A 17,120-nucleotide genomic window follows, 5' to 3' on the forward strand; every position below is an offset into this window, starting at 1 on the left:
GAGAAAGTAAGGCGTAATCTCTCTGAGGACCAAACTGATATGGAGTGTGTGTTTGGCTTCTTTCGTCCAGGTGATTTCTGCACCCAGGATGAGAGCGGCTCGGCGGCCATCTTCACAGTCCAGATGGACGACTACCTGGGAGGGAAACCCATCCAGTACCGCGAGGTCCAGGGATACGAGTCCAAAGCCTTTCTGGGCTACTTCAAGTCCGGAATCAAATACATGGTAAGGTCTAAGGTCTTGTGTGTTCTACATTTGTCTTCGTTTTACATTTTAAATCTGGGATCATGTACAGTAATTGTTGTATAGGAGTTGTGCATCCTATCTATTTTTCTTTAATTTCAATGTTTAAATGTGTAATGTTGAAAAGTCCATTTCCACACTATAACCATTATGGGGAATAAATCATTACCTGAACTTCATCATTCAATATCTCTAAAATATAGAGGATCCAGTCTGTAAAAGTGTTATCATTTCGCAAAACAAGGACTTAAGTTTCCCACTATCCATCAAAAAGCAGCATCATGCATTTTAATTTTGTCATTCTGTTCAGCTAGGTGCCACTTCTCTGAAATGGCAGATATTTCATTTTAAAACTGTTTCCTTCTAGAAAGGGGGCGTGGCGTCTGGGTTCAAGCACGTCGTCACCAACGAGGTGATTATGCAGCGGGTGCTCCAGGTCAAAGGTCGTCGTGTTGTCCGGGCAACGGAGGTGCCAGTCAGCTGGGACAGCTTCAACCAGGGAGACTGCTTCATTCTGGACCTGGGTGGTGTGAGTTGGACTGATAAACATAATGTTATGTATTAGTGCAGCAATTTGAGTTGGACAAAGACAAATTATATGAGATAGTATAGATATTGTTGGACAGTATTATTTATCAAATCTAACCATTCTGTTATTGCATGCTGCATGTGCTCATTCTCCTTATCAGCCAATATTGAATTTACATGAGGAAGTTCATAGCAGATCATTATCACTGGATATACATGATAATAGAAACGCTATGAAATAGATACTACATTAACAAATTGTGTATTAAAGATTCTATGTGTAGCATCAATAAAACATATTAACCACATTCATTTTGAGACATTATTATAATTACTATAAACAAACAAGACCATTGCTGATTGGCAGCTGCTATACTGCAGTTTACATTGTGTGTGACCAGGCCAGATTTCACTGGATATTTGTTGCATTATTTTACGGCACAAAAGGTTTTTTACGGCACAAAACGCTTTATGGCACAAAAGAGGAACTGTTTTACTTTGCAAGTAATACACAACTTTATTCCACTTCCACTATTCCGACTACACAGTTCCAACTTCATGTTAGCCGGCCTTGTTGGAATGCAGATTCACTGTTATCAAGGGCTGTAGTCGGCTCTTCTCCTTTTTCTTGCTCTTCAAAACAAACATGGAGTGATGCACCAAGGGGGGGGACAATTAGCAACATCCTCTTTGCAACAGGAAGCAATTGGGATTAAGGGAAATGTGGTCTTAATTTTGAGAAACACAAATACCTACTCTGCAATCTGCTCTTGTTGTTTTACAGGAGATTTACCAGTGGTGTGGATCCCAGAGCAACCGCTTTGAGAAGCTGAAGGCCACTCAGGTCGCCAAGGGCATACGAGACAACGAGCGCAGTGGGAGAGCCCGGGTTTACGTCTGTGATGAAGGGGCGGAGAGAGAGAAGATGATAGAGGTGAGATCAGTGAATTATTTGAGTCTCATATGTTTCTGCAGTGGACTTATATCTTAAAATCAGTGCTAATGCGAAGCTCTTATTCTTCTGTTCTCAGGTCCTCGGTGATAAACCAGATCTGCCTGAAGGAGTCTCTGATGACATCAAAGCTGACGCCTCAAACCGCAAAATGGCCAAACTCTACAAAGTGAGTGAACTGGGAAAACCCCACACATACATGTTGTCATTGTCTATCACAGTGCTTATCTCCTTAAGATTCCAAAACACAGGAAAGGGTGTTGTTATCCTTTGTGCAAGCACGTACAAAGTTCATTGGTGGTTGGTTGACCTGTATAAGAAGACTGGGGGGGTAGTTTGAATTTTGGGACGCATCATCAGTAGTGCTCCTCCGGATCCTAGGGAGTTTCGGCCTTTCACACTATACACCCTCACCAGAGGCGGCCGGCTGCAGGGTGATCAGTCCTGAGCCTGCGTCCCATGCCCAATTATTCATGAGAGTCACCTTGTTGTTAAGTGGCAGACATCTCATGGGACTATGCATGGCAGGGTCGTCCTGTTCCCTGAGTCAAGCCTAAGCTGACCGCATACCTCCTGGTTTACTACTTGTGGGCCCAGCAGGGGTCCTTCCTCTTCATCCAGAGCCACTGGCTGCTTCTCTCTGCTGCCTCTGATGCAGTTTTGATGGCTGTGCGCAGGCTCTGGCCCCTGATTCCCAGGTCTCTCAGCAGTTTGGTGGTAGATGTTGCCACAAACCCTCTGCATCCAACCTCCACTGGGCGGACTTCCGTGTTCCAGCCGTGATGTTGTGCTTCAGCAGCTAGCTCAGCATAGCGCAGGTGTTTTCGCTCATAGGCCTCGTCCACGGAATCCTCCCAGGGTACGGTGAGCTCGATTATATAGACCTTCTTTAGGGAAGGGGACCAGAGCACCAGATCAGGTCTTAAGGTGGTGGTGGTGATCTCTGGAGGAAACACCAGTTGTTTGCCAATATCCGCGAGCAGTTTCCAGTCACGTGCTAAGCACAGCTGACCACTCTCCGATGGTGTGGAGCTGCTCCTGGTTGCTTTAGCCCCTTCACAGACAAAGGCAGTTCTCCATGGGGGGTTGGATACTGGAGGTGGTAGGGAGTTGATGGAAGTTCGCTTGTCCTCCAGGGTGGCCGCAAGGCTCTTTAGAACTTGGTTGTGGCGCCAAGTGTACCGCCCTTGGGTGAGACTGGTCTTACACCCTGTTAGTATGTGCCGGAGAGAGGCTGGTCTGGAGCAAAGGGTACAGCCTGGATCATCGCCAAACCACTGATGGCAATTGGTTGGTGTTGGAAGGACGTCGTAAGTAGCTCTGATGGTAAAGCTCAAACTTCGTGCTTCCATGGCCCACACATCCCTCCAACTGAACCTCCTCCTCTCCACACTGTCCCACCGTGTCCACTGTGCCTGTTTGCCAAGGGAGACCGCCTTGGCCCACCTTGCAGCCTCCTCCTGACGGCGTACTTCCTCCACCACCATCTTCCTCCGTGCTGGTGCAGTGGCCTTCCTCCAAGCTGGGCGGTTAGTTGTTAGACCAAGGCCTCCTCTTCCGTGCTGAACATTCCCCACAATGTCAGCATGTCTGAGCGCTGATGTTGCCTCCTCCACTGCTGTTGCTGGTGTCCATTTGCGTCCAGTAGCCAAGGTTGGTGCGTTGTTCCTCACCACTATGTCTTGGGATTCGTTCAGTGTCATCTGGAGTCGCGTTTTTGCGCACTTGAACTCCTCCGTGAGACTGGTGAGGGGCAATTTGAGGACACCATCTCCGTAGAGGCCTATGGTGGTGAGGCATCGTGGAAGTCCGAGCCACTTTTTGATGAATGCTGTGACTCCTCTTTCCAGCTTCTCTACTGTCGAGATGGGGACCTCATAGACTGCAAGGGGCCACAACACCCGGGGTAGGAGTCCAAATTGGAGGCACCAGGTCTTTAGCTTCCCAGGTAGTTGGGTGTTGTCAATGGATTGTAGGCCAGCGCTGATGTCCTTGCGCAGTTGTTTCACCTGGTCTCTGTCCTTCAGGCTTGCATCGTAGCACCTTCCGAGGCTTTTGACAGGCTGTTCAGATACTGTGGGGATTGGGTCGTCTCCGATGAAGAATTTCAGGTCAGCAAGCACTCCCTTCACCACTGAGATGCTGCGTGACTTAGATGGTTTGATCTTCATACGGGCCAAGCTGATGTTCTCCTCCAGTTTTCTGAGCAACCTCCTGGTGCATGGGATGGTGGTGGTCAGGATAGTGATGTCGTCCATGTAGGCTCTGAGTGGAGGGAGGCGCACACAAGAGCCGACTCGCTGTCCACCTACAACCCATTTTGAGGCTCGAATGATGATCTCCATCGCCATGGTGAACGCCAAGGGAGAGACGGTGCATCCGGCCATGATGCCTACTTCCAGGCACTGCCATGAGGTGGTGAACTGAGGGGTTGAGAAGCAAAACTGCAAGTCCTGAAAGTAGGCTTTAACCAGGGCTGTGATGGTGTTTGGGATGTGAAAGAAGCTGAAGGCAGTCCAAAGGAGCTCATGGGGCACAGAGCCAAAGGCGTTAGCAAGATCCAGGAAGATGACGTGGAGGTCCTTTTTCTCCAGCTTTGCCATTTGGATCTGGTGCCAGATCATGCTAGCATGTTCCAGGCACCCAGAGAAGCCTGATACCCCCGCTTTCTGTACAGATGTATCGATGTACTCATTCCTGCGCAGGTACTCGGCCATCCTCTGTGCAATGATGCTGAAGAACACTTTACCCTCCACGTTAAGTAGGGAGATTGGGCGGAACTGGCTGATGTTCATTGCATCCTTCTCCTTTGGGATCAAGACCCCGCCTGCCCTACGCCACACTTTGGGTACAGTCTTCTTCTGCCATACTGTCCTCATGAGCCTCCAGAGAAACCTCAAAACATCTGGTGCATTTTTATACACCTTGTATGGGACCCCATTTGGCCCAGGGGCTGATGCTGTTCTCGCCCGATGAACTATGCCTTCTACCTCTTTCCAGGTTGGAAGGCCAATCTTAAATTGATGTTCTGGGGGGGCGATTGGTGGGATGTCTGATGGGATGGCCAGCTGTTCGTAGCGCCTTGGGTCAGAGTGCGTTGTTTTCAAGTGCTCCTCCAGGTCGTTCTTTGTTGTCTTTAGAGCTCCACTTTTTTCTTTGGTGAAGAGAGTTTTTAGGAATTTGAAGGGATCTTTGTAGAACTGGGTTCTTGTGTGTTCTTTCTTCCTCCTTCGTTTCCTTAAATTCTCTGCTCTGCGGAGGGATGCCAGACGGATTTTAATGTCGGCTTGGAGAGCGCTTATGCCCTCCTTTTCCACTCCAGAGGCCTTCTTCCACTGTTTCCTGAGCTGTCTTCTTTCTTGAACGAGGCACCTGATCTCTTGTTGCCTCCTGGAAACTGGTGGGGTAGGAACCTCTTTAACGAACCTCTTTATAATACAATTTTATTGAAGGGTTTACCATGCATATGAATAAAGAGATAAAGTGTTGTATTTTTCCGTGGCAGCTCTATTTCATGGCCATTACTAAGTAACTAGTGATTTTATGGCAGCTGATATTTACAATGTTATGTCACTATGGTGATTCATATTTGCAATCTTGATATCTTAGTTCAACAGGAAATGTAGTGCAACCTGAGCAACCTGTTGCTCTCAGCTGGCTCTCTTTATACTAATTCACACTGAAGTGCTACATCTGATTCAGTGCCACTGATGCCTCAAATCCACAACTATCTCTTCTCTCTTCCTCAGGTGTCCAATGGCACTGGAGACATGACCATCGCCCTGGTGGCAGCAGAGAACCCGTTCTCCCAGAGTGCCTTGGAGTCCAGCGACTGCTTCATTTTGGACCATGGGTCTGATGGCAAGATCTTCGTCTGGAAAGGTCAGTCAAGGTCACAGCGGGTAGTGCAGTATTCCCCTTATGTTTATTTAGCAGTGGTGCGCCATCATAGCTAGAAAATTGCCACCACTGTTAAAGGATATGTGAAAAAAAGTTAAGTGGATTTGCACAAATGTCAACAGTTGATTTGACTGTATAATAATAATGATAATAATAATAATGATAATAATAATAATAATAATAATAATAATAATAATAATAAACTTTATTTATATAACGCTTTTCTAAAGTGCTTTATGAAACAAATAGGATAAAAAAAGCATGTAATTTATGATAAGATGCTATTTTAATTTCACTCTATGAAACCAAATATCCTGCTCTCTTCACATTATTGTTAGCGCTTAATTTTATTCATACAGCACAAGGGTATATTTATCTGTCCTGCATACTGGGTTCATCATAGTTATCATTAATGCAAAATGCATATTTGAGATCAATAGATATAGACAATGAAAAACAGTCAATCAGGAAAGAGGGAGTGTCATTAATGACATCACCAATCAATAGGAAACTCTCTCCTGAGTCCGACAAGCCTCATGCCAGTGCAGCTTCAACAGATTTAATAAGTTCATATCTCAATGTGACTTGGGGATCAATAGATATAGATGATCAAAATAAAGCCAATCAGGAAAGGGGGAGGGGCTTAAATGACATCACCAATCAATAGGACACTCTCGCATTTGACAAGCCATCACACATCTTAATGCAGCTTCAGCATTACTCTCCTGAGTCTGACGAACTGTCACTCACGCAAATGCAACTTTGGGATCAATAGATATAGATGATCACACATCTCAATCAATGTGAATTCAGGATCAATACAGCTAATCAGAAAATGACATTACCAATCAATAGGAAAGTCCCCCTGGAGTCAGACAAGCTCGTCGCGTCGATGTGAGTTTGGATCAGTGTGCATGCTCAGCATAACTCTTCCCTGGATTTAAACAAACAAATAAATAATAAAAGAAAAAAATGAACACTGCACTTTAAATATAATGAATAAAACATTAACAATAAATAGAACCCGATCTAGTAATGCCACAAAAATGTATACAGGATCATCGACATGGCAGGAGAGGGCTGGTGAGTGTGAAATATCAAGCAAGCCCAGATATCAGACAGACAGTCTAGACGAGGATCTTTTACTCGTCTGTGTTGTGTGTCTGGATTCTGTCTTGCATCAGAGAGGCTGGTTAGTTCAATCAGACTCATACATTTAGCAGTTTTAGTTTATTAAACATTTCTCAGAGGCAGAGCTGCTCCGGAGGCAGAGGTAAATCTTATTGGTTGAGTTAAACGTCAGTGGGCGAAGCCAAAGAACCACCATTTTTCTGAGCTACCTCGCAAACTTGAATGGGCACAAAGCAATCTCATCAATATATCAATGAAAAATATAAATGGCAATAACTTCTTTTCCTAAAAAAGAAAATACCTGCATACTGGAATGGTGCTGCCTTGGTGTTTAATTGCAGCAGCAACATTCCAAACTCTATTGGTCTTCAATGGGTATTTCTTGCTTTTTATGAATTCATGGTTTAATACCAAGCACCTGGCCTAGTTTTTTGGATGTGAATACACTACCTTTCTGCTGAATTACTTATTTTCATTCATTAATGACCATGGCATTCATGGTGTTGGAAGGTCAGCAGCTCACTAGCTTATCAAGATAGCTATAGGCTAGTATGGCTAGTTTGAATTTGGAAGGTCAGCTAGGCTAACTAGCCAACCTATATATGGTAAGATTGCATTTTTTTCAGTTAGCAGCAAGAGTAGTAGGCTTGTGGTAGGTGGTTTGGCTCCGCCCAATTAAGTACTTATTTCTGCCTCCAGAGTAGCTCTGCCTCTGAGAGTGTGTGTATAGCTAACTGTGTGTTCATGTGCCGGTGGGAAGGTCCAACATCCAGGACTTCCAAGTCAGCTGCTAAACAGCGTTGCATTCATGTGCTGTTTTGTCGGAAAAGCCGGAAGTCATACAGTAAACAAACATGGACCTCCTGCAGCTAAACAAGCTAATTAGACAAAACTGCTGTAAATATTAGCTGTCTGGTTAACTTCAAACGTGCAATAAAGGTGCATAATGTGTTTTCTTACTGTTTACTCAGAAAACTTTATTTTGCTTTGTTGAGAAGGTTAAAAGTCACCATTGAGTCATACTTCAGAAACTCAGGTAGCAAAATGTTCTGTTTCCAACTTAGTCATCCGACTTTGGAGAGTGTTCATGTGAAATTTCCAAGTAGGATTTGTTTTTCCGATATATCCGATCCGATAGCACATGAATGCACAATTAAAGTCCAACTGCCACACAGCTGTTTCTGTCACTGATCTAATCAATAACATGATAGCCACCCACATCTCCCACAGTGGAGGGTTTTGTCCTCTGCATCACAGCTTCTTTGAATAGACAAAAGATTGACTTGATGTGGCGGGTCAGTTGTCATTCTGGCCTTCATGCCATATTGACACTTCATCCATGGGAAGAATGGGATATTGTTGCTTCTCCCAGTCCGTCACATGATGCACTCCCACAGTCAGCTTGTCAAAAATAGGGAGAGTATTCTTGTTCACTGTTTCTAAACACAAATCTTCACTCTTGTCTGCACATTACTGTTCATTTTACATTTTTTGGGAGTCCAACTCAATAAATCCTATAATTCTTTCTCCCCTGAGCTCATTTTAGTTGATTATTCTTGCTTCCAACTCTCTGTTTTCCCGTCCCTTTAGGCAAAGACGCCAACATGGAGGAGCGAAAGGCAGCCATGAAGGCGGCGGACGATTTCATCAAGAAGATGGGCTATCCCAAACACACCCAGGTGCAGATCCTGCCGGAGATGGGCGAGACGCCGCTTTTCAAGCAGTTCTTCAAGAACTGGCGGGACAAGGACCAGACAGAGGGCCTGGGCGTGGCCTACATCTCTAACAGCATCGCCAAGATTGAAAAAGTGGCTTTCGACGCCGCCACCCTTCACGACTCGCCCGCCATGGCCGCCCAGCACGGCATGGTGGATGACGGCAATGGAGAGAAACAGGTGAGAGGGAGGAGTCAGTCGGGTTTCTACTATTCAGGCCCTTTACTGATGGATGCATAGGTCAGTTAGCTCTGATAATAATAAACTTTATTTTTGTAGCACAATTCAAAAAACAAAATATGCTTTCCAAGTGATAAATCAAAAATACATAAATGCAATAGATATACTCAACATTTTCTATTTGTTTTTCACTGAGGCTTTTTTCTCAGAGAGGTTTTTTTTTTTAGTAATACCATGATTAATGTCACAAGTCAGATTTTAATATTACCATCTTGATTGGGCTGTGGGTTACCAAGATACCACGATGTACCATGATGAGAGCAAGTGTTCTACCACCATTTCCCTTGAGGTATCTGTGGTGTAATTTCAGATAGCAATCATTTTTGTCTCGGTCTTTTAATTATCAAACACACAGAATCACAAGAGCAGATCCTGTGAGAGTCATAGAAGCAAGATTCTGCTCAATATCTACTTAATTTTCATGCAGAGATCATTGTTTGGCAGTATGAATCAATTCACTTGGGTACTTTACCGAATTTTGTCCACGGTTTAATAAAGTGTCTGTTGTCTGTCTGTCTGCCTGCCTGCCTATCTATCTATCTATTTTGATAGATCTGGCGTATTGAGGGAGCGGACAAGGTGGCGGTGGACCCGTCCACATATGGACAGTTCTACGGAGGAGACAGCTACATCATCCTGTATAACTACCACCATGGAGGACGCCAGGGACACATCATCTACATGTGGTGAGAATACAAGCGATCGACATTCAGCATTTTGTCAGTTAAAGCTGCACTAAGCAAGGCTTTTATCTGAAAATACACCCATCTTATCAGCCAAAATCACAAAGTGGGGCTGCAATAGAGAAGAGCGTCCCATCCCCCTTAATTTAGACACTGTAGATTCACCCTATTTAACCAAATTAAATTCTACTGTTGGGTATGGACACTTGCCCAGAGAAAGTGACAAATCAAAACTTAAGAGTGAAATCCAAACTGTCTCCTAAACAGCAGTGAGTCCAGAAAGCTGGACTCACCAACATTAGATCTTTTCCTCTCTCGTCCCTTAAGTATCCTTTGGTATAAATCATCACAGACCGGCCTGGCTGGTAAACATGAGTGTGTTGTGAGCAGTTTACTGCCGTCATGTTACATGATTTCTGGGTTTTGAAGTTAAAATAGCAAAGATTGGAAACCGTATAATGCACAAAACAAGTAGTTTATTTGCTATAAATAGTGCTAACAAATAGAAGCACTTCAAAGCAATAAATGAACACAAATATAGGCTTGATTTCGCTACTCAGCTGCAACGAGTTTCTGGGTTTTGAAGTTAACATTTTCGAAACAGTTAGCTCTCGCTGCCATTTGCCAACATGCAAAGTTGCCTAGTGCAGCTTTAAGACAATAATGACACACACTAAGCGTACAAAAAAGTAGGAACACATGCCCTTTCCCATCACTATTCTGACCAGGTGGAAGCTGTGATTAGTGATCAGTGATTTCACCAATTAAATCCACTTAAATTATGAAGAGAAGGGAGATGTAGACAGAAGGGAAGATACAGGTCCAAGAAGCATTTAAGTTTTGAGACAGCCGAGAAAAAGGGGTTAGAACTAGGTATTGTGTCCCTAATACTTTGTAATGGTAAGAAAAGAGCATGCAATAGAAATATAAATTGAATTGAGCGTTTCACTTTCACAGGCAGGGAATGGACTCCAGTCAGGATGAGATCGGGGCGTCGGCCATCCTCGGCGCCCAGCTGGATGACGAGCTCGGCGGCGGGCCTGTGCAGGTAAAACACACCTGTCCTTGGGCGGGTTTGTATGTTTATGTATGTGCTCCTCGTTTTCGTAAACTTATATTAATTTTTTTGATTCATTCTGTGATATCTCTGCTCTCCTCTTGCTTACCTGGCACAGTAACCGCCTCTCTGACCGTTGCGTCCTCTCACTCTCTCTCCTCTCCCTCCTGGTCTTCCTCTCATCGCTTCTATCCTCCTTCACTCCCTGCCTTTCTGTCTCTTTAGGTTGTTGGTGCCCCTATAACCACTCAGGTATTCTTCCCCTCCCTCTCTCTCTCTCTCCATCCTCCCACACTGACTCATATGATTTTGTCCAGAGCCAGTGGCAAGAAGACTTTTATTTGTATCAATCACTCAGTCGTTTTTAGGTCACTTCCTTTCCCACATTCCAGAATATCTCGATTGATCTTGGAAATTAATCTGAAGCGCTACAGTTATACAAACTCCGGCTCTCTCAAGACTGTACTTTGCTTTAAAGTGAGAAATAAACTGAGTCTAATTAACAGTGAAATCAGCGTGGCCGGACACAAACAGGACATTCCAGTGGCGATGTTTATGGGAAGTTCTGTTCTCTGTCCCTCGCTGCGTCTGCTCAACACAGAAATAAAGTACAGTTTCCAAACTATTCCCTGGCCTGACATTAGGACAACCTTATAAAGTCTTAAACAGGCTTAAACCTTATGTTTTAAACACTGCAAATGTGCATTAGATATGCATTTACAGAGTGTCTGTAGATAATTATGGTGCTATAAAACAAGATTAGTTGGTGGTTCTTAACCTTTTTGGCTGGTGACCCCTTAAAACGAAACGTTGCCTATTTACAAATTAATGTTTTTCCCTTTTCAGGTTGTTTCGTTTGATTATCAGAGGAGGCCTTGAGCCTGAAAAATATTCAAACTGTTTCACAAGAAAAAAGCAAAAATTGGAGACAAATAAGAAAAATACACAAGATAATAAATGTGTGTCATAGAAATATGTTTTTTCGGATCCCATAAATCATCTTGTGACCCCCCAAAAATTATCTTGCGACCCCATGGGGGCTCCCAAACCCCAGGTTGAGAACCACTGCTTCAGACGATGCCCTGGCTCTGTATTAGGTGTCATGTTCATGTGAGTCTCTGGGACTGTTTTCTGCATTCTGACAGCTGCCCTTCACCCTTCATGTGTACGTTCATTTTGCATGTGCAACTCACATGTTCATGTCGTGTTCTGTGGTGTGGCGTGACGACTCAAGTGTGTGAATCCATCCGTTTTGGAAACATTTTACAGCGTTACCTTCATCTTTGTGGGAATTTCCCTGCTCTCACTTTCTAAATAGAGAAAAGCTGTCAAACATCAATTTTGTACACACAGTTTATAATTTAGTTCACTTGACTGATTTACTCCTAGGTAAAACATGAAAATAGGAAATTATAGTGACAAATCTTTTCTCAGTGTGCACAACTAGAGAGTGACAGAGCTATAATCAAAATATGTCCATTTTGTGGATTATTATACCTCAGATTTCTCTCCATGCCCCAGTCTGAAAGTCTCCAGTTTTGAGTAAAAAGCTGAAGCAAGGCTTTGTGCGAGCTGAGTGGAAAACAAGCTCACATTTAAGTAACCGTAAGGAGGAATGTCACACTCATTTGACAAGGGATTTTAAGTTAGGGGAAGGGAACTGAAAACGCTTTGTGCAGGACGGGGATGCGGAAAACCGCCTGCGTCCACTGAGTGGCAGAACATCCTGCTGTCAGATGGCCAGACAGACAGCTGCACGGCATGCTGGGAATTCACTAAACAACAGAGAAACAAAGAGAATAGAGAAAAAGACAGAGCAGGAGTTTACAAGCGTCAGGAATGTTTTTGTAGCTCTGTTTGTCGTTTGGAAGTGCACAACTGTGGATCACAATTATGTAAACTCATCAATGAATATTTATCATTTCCCCATTCTCTTCATGCATATTTAAGATTAGCATATTTTGCTCTGACGACTAGATGAATTGATCACAGCCCCCCCCCTTCTCTCAGTCATGAATATTCATGACAATAAGAGACTCATTATACTGTGCAGATGTAGCTTGCGTCATCACCTAGCGTCCTAAATCCAGAAATCCTGTCACTCACCACCTTGGACACAGACAGTGACTTGGCACACAGCTCAATGCTGCCATCTTGTGTGGGGAGTGCTGCAGACATTTTGGGATCGCTGTAGTTTCTGCATATTTCACAAAGCACAATGCTGGGTAAGCAGTGAGGGAGGGAGGATGAGGTTATGATGATTTGTTTTTTTCTGTATTTGTTGTATAACTTTGAGATGAATCACAACGTCAAAACACAACAACGAAGCATGGTTTGCTATGGGAATCACAGCGCTGTGGAGAAAGACTATGGGAATCACTGTAACATATAATCATAGCTGGTGTTTTTATATCTTTGTGTGTGTGTGTCAGGTGAGGGTGGTCCAAGGTAAGGAGCCGGCCCATTTGATGAGTTTGTTTGGAGGGCAGCCCATGGTGGTGTATAAGGGAGGCACGTCCAGAGACGGAGGTCAGTCCGCCCCGGCCGAAACCCGCCTCTTCCAGGTGCGCTCCAACTCAGCGGGACACACGAGAGCTGTGGAGGTAAGAGAACATGAACCACTTGCTTTTTTAGGAACTCTTAAGAACATTGCCTTGTTTATAAAACATTTTACTGTCTTTTCAGAATAAGAAACACTTTACTTTGCTAATACAGTCTACAGGAATTTGTCTTGGTGGCACTCGAGCAGAGACATATTGACACTGATTAATCAGTTAGTCAATTGTTAGAAAATTAATTGATTATAATTTTGATAATTGATTGTTTTAGTCATTTATCAAGTCAAAATACCAAACAATTCTTACAGCTTCACAAATGCTAAGATTTGCTGCTTTTTTCTGTTTTATATAATTATAAAATGAATACTTAAGTTTTTTTTTTGGCTGCTGTTCAGACTAAGTAAGGAATTTTAAAACATCACTTTGGGCTCTGGTAACTTATGATTTGTCATTATTTTTGACATTTTATAGACTCAGTTATGAATTGAAAATGAAAATAATTGTTAGTTGCAGCCCTAATTGACGGCTTACACAGTAACACAATACGCTGTGAGACACACAGCACAGAGGCAGCAGGACTGTGCATGTTAATCAACAATCTGTGTGTCCAAACCCATCTAGCTTGACGCTGCGGCCTCCAACCTGAACTCCAACGATGCTTTCATCCTGGTGAGTCCCGGAGGCTCCTTCATGTGGGTCGGACAGGGAGCCAGCGACACGGAGAAACAGGGAGCGCAGCAGCTGTGTGGCATCCTGGGAGTTTCTGCCTCCGAGCTGCCTGAGGGAGGAGAGAGCGGTGAGAAAACAAGACGCTCAAATTATCCCAAACTAGAACTCTGTTATTGTACTTTTTGGAGTAGAAATGATACTAAAACTAGTTGATGGACTCTCGGTGTAGGAAAAGTGGTTGTTGAAGTGTTCAGTTCAGTCCTGGTCAGCTATAAACAGCAGTCAGGCTGTTCAAACAGGGGAATAATGTGTATGTAAATTATTGATTTTTGTTGGTATTTCAGCAAAAATAAGGGGGATGCATGTCATTTATATCAAAGCAAAGAAGACTTCATTGCATCATCATCCCTCACATCATCAGCCCTCTAGCTGTGGGAATGGGAAGTGACATCATGTGACATTTTTGGATGCTTTCAAAGCGTAGGGAGAAATTGATTTCTCCATTACGAATTTAATATAAAACGACAGTACAAAACATGACAGAGATTACATTTCATATAAAACAATTATGAATTGGAATCCTTTATGAATTGGAATTAGTTATGGGTTGCTAAAGGCAAAATAGTTTTTTTTTTTTATTGTAGGTTATAGTTTATAACCTTATCTACTCAAAATTCTATTCCAAATTTTTGCAGTTAATTACGTATATATGAGAATTGTTTTTGGATTTGTCAATGGCAAAGTGAATAGGGAATATCTCATGGAATAAATGCGACCACTGGGGGCGCCATTTTCCATGCTGATACTGCCTTGTTACATTACTGACATGAAATTGATTGTAGGTTCTAGTTTGTAAACTTATCTATTGGAAAACAATTACGTTATTAGGGTATAGGTTAGGTTCATAAGGTAATTAAATGCAACCAGCACTGAGAATCACTTTATGACTGAAGATGTGCTTCTGTTTGTGTGCAGATGACTTCTGGGAGGCGCTGGGAGGAAAGGCGGAGTACCGCACCTCCACCAGACTGAAGGACAAGATGGACGCTCATCCACCCAGGCTCTTCGCCTGCTCCAACAAGACTGGAAACTTCGTCGTAAGTCCTCAGTTGTCAGAGAACAACGATGAGATGATGAGAGCAATTTGCATTTTTATTGATTTATTGCATTTTGGGATGCAGTAAATCCTTTACAGCATGACTAATCCTTTCCCCTCTCCCAGATTGAGGAGGTGCCCGGGGAGATCACCCAGGACGACCTCGCCACTGATGATGTCATGATCCTGGACACCTGGGATCAGGTCAGTAAAGTAGAGCTGTGACTCCTTTACCTCATTGTTCAGAGGAGAGTCGCTGCAGTGTGAGGAAAAACATGCATCAGCTAACTTTCATTCCCAAATCCCATCTTCAGGTGTTCGTCTGGATCGGCAATGAAGCCCACGAGGAAGAGAAGACTGAAGCGATGACCTCAGGTGAGGAAACATGGAAAGAATCTAAAACACTAGACATCATGCTATTATGTCCATGGGAAAATACATACAGTACGACCTCAATAATATGAACCTCTCAGAAACAGAAGTCATTTGGACCAGTGAAATATTAAAGGGAAATACAGCTAATATCAACTTTTCAATGGATTTCAATCACACAAACACTTTAAAGGGTATTCCGCCAAACTTGGCATTTATGTTGTTCTGCAGAAGTAGAAATATTTCTTAACCCAGATTATTTTTTCTGTTGTTTTTCTGTTGTTTTCTTCTGAAGTTTTGCATTCTCAAGATCAAAGAAAATTGAAAAACTGGATTGCCTGAAATAGTTGAAATAATATTCATTAGTCATGCTTTCCTTTCCCATGTCAAACTTCCAAATTTTGCTTATTCAAAATATGAAATTTGCACATTTCCAAATGGATTGGACAGAATCGTACGCATCAAGAAAATAATTACAGTCGGTCGTACAATATCTTTTTGCATTTCATCGCCACGTATTTTGCTCATTATGGACATTCATATAGATAACTGGTCAGTTTGCATGTCTTAAATTTGGATAGGAGAATATTACTTCCAGAATAATGTTACTTTTATGACACTGTTTCCCATTATTACTGTTTTACATAGAGCAAACACACATCCTACTGTGTGATTGTCTACTTCTATAAGGGAAACCTGTGAACTGTACAGTATGTGGAAATTAAGGATTTTAAGTAATCCGATCGTCTTGTCCCCCAGCGGTGCGTTACATCGAGACAGATCCCGCCAACCGAGACCGCAGGACTCCCATCGTGAAGATCAAGCAGGGCTTCGAGCCTCCGACCTTCACCGGCTGGTTCCTGGGCTGGGACCACGACTACTGGACCACCGACCCGCTAGAGCGGGCCATGGCCGAACTGGCGCTGTGAGCTCTCGCCTGCCAACCCCACCCCTCTCCTCCCCCTCCCGCCCCATCCTACTCAACCCTGACCCTTGACCCCGCTGCCCTACCGCCAAGCACTGAGCTCCAGTCATGAGACTTTCAACAGGCAGTCACCAAAACTCTGCCGATTCAATTTCCTGCCCTCACAATGACAGGAAGATTTTTTTTTTTTTTTTACTTTGTGTCAAAACCTTGTAGTGTTTTTAAGGGCTGATTAGCGTAGAGCAATCCTGTGTAAGCGATACAGATCGACGGTGCAGTTAGTATTTTAATTCACTTTGTCCCACATGCAACTGTAACGCTTTTATACCTATTACGAAAGGAGTGTGAAAGCGACCAATAGAAATAGAGCTTTAACGGATACACAGGCTTCCTGTAGGATTTTGCACTCACCACACTCTGCTGTGTCTTTTATTAATGAAGTACTTTTTAAATGTATCTATTTTGTTTTTATAGGTTTTGACAGTAAGAACCTGCTCACTGTTGAATAGTAGAGGTAACATACAGTAAGTCATAAAAAGCCTTGGTGTGTGTAGTAGCATTGGAAAACTCACTGCCAAGAATATACATCACCTATAAAAAAAAAGCAATACAACCAATGCCTTAATCTTCTTTCCTTCAGTTTATATCTGTTATTTTTGAGGTACTATGCCATAGTTTAAGGATTACTTGTTAGAGAAGTTGTTTGTACCTTCAAGAGTTTAGAGGCCTTGTCATGAGCGATATTACTTATGGTATTTATTTGCAAAAAAACAACAACGCCACAGCTTCTCTTTTGGCTGCGGCCCGTGCCAGAGAACCTACCCAGGAAGCTTGAGAAATGCTGCAGTGGCCTACTTTCATGGGAAATCAAAGCTTTGCTGCTTTCCAAACCAATCACATCCCCCGAGACACTTTCTGTGGTTTCCCAAGCCTTGCTATTGTTCCAATAAAACCCAAATGTAAAACACGTGTCTGGTATGACCTGTCTCTCTTTATATTCACTCACACTTTCAACACTGTTCTGGTTACAAATAACAACAATCGTGGAAAA

At 43.2% G+C, this 17,120-nt stretch overlaps 1 protein-coding gene across 1 annotated transcript in view; it reads left to right on the forward strand.

Moving 5' to 3' along the window:
• gsna (gelsolin a) overlaps nucleotides 1–17,036 on the forward strand; it is a 29,196-nt gene extending 12,160 nt beyond the window's left edge. Inside the window, exons 3-16 of the mRNA XM_071909672.2 lie at nucleotides 71–225; nucleotides 611–772; nucleotides 1,556–1,705; nucleotides 1,803–1,892; nucleotides 5,473–5,605; nucleotides 8,345–8,649; nucleotides 9,262–9,395; nucleotides 10,350–10,440; nucleotides 12,882–13,052; nucleotides 13,629–13,803; nucleotides 14,652–14,773; nucleotides 14,899–14,976; nucleotides 15,087–15,147; nucleotides 15,904–17,036. Coding sequence (XP_071765773.1) covers nucleotides 71–225; nucleotides 611–772; nucleotides 1,556–1,705; nucleotides 1,803–1,892; nucleotides 5,473–5,605; nucleotides 8,345–8,649; nucleotides 9,262–9,395; nucleotides 10,350–10,440; nucleotides 12,882–13,052; nucleotides 13,629–13,803; nucleotides 14,652–14,773; nucleotides 14,899–14,976; nucleotides 15,087–15,147; nucleotides 15,904–16,073 — 1,997 coding nt within the window. The 3' untranslated portion in view covers nucleotides 16,074–17,036. The remainder of the gene's footprint in view (nucleotides 1–70; nucleotides 226–610; nucleotides 773–1,555; nucleotides 1,706–1,802; nucleotides 1,893–5,472; nucleotides 5,606–8,344; nucleotides 8,650–9,261; nucleotides 9,396–10,349; nucleotides 10,441–12,881; nucleotides 13,053–13,628; nucleotides 13,804–14,651; nucleotides 14,774–14,898; nucleotides 14,977–15,086; nucleotides 15,148–15,903) is intronic.
• Nucleotides 17,037–17,120: the final 84 nt, after the last annotated feature.

This window comes from Centroberyx gerrardi, chromosome 2 (assembly GCF_048128805.1).
Source record: "Centroberyx gerrardi isolate f3 chromosome 2, fCenGer3.hap1.cur.20231027, whole genome shotgun sequence".
NCBI classification, from domain to species: Eukaryota; Metazoa; Chordata; class Actinopteri; order Beryciformes; family Berycidae; genus Centroberyx; species Centroberyx gerrardi.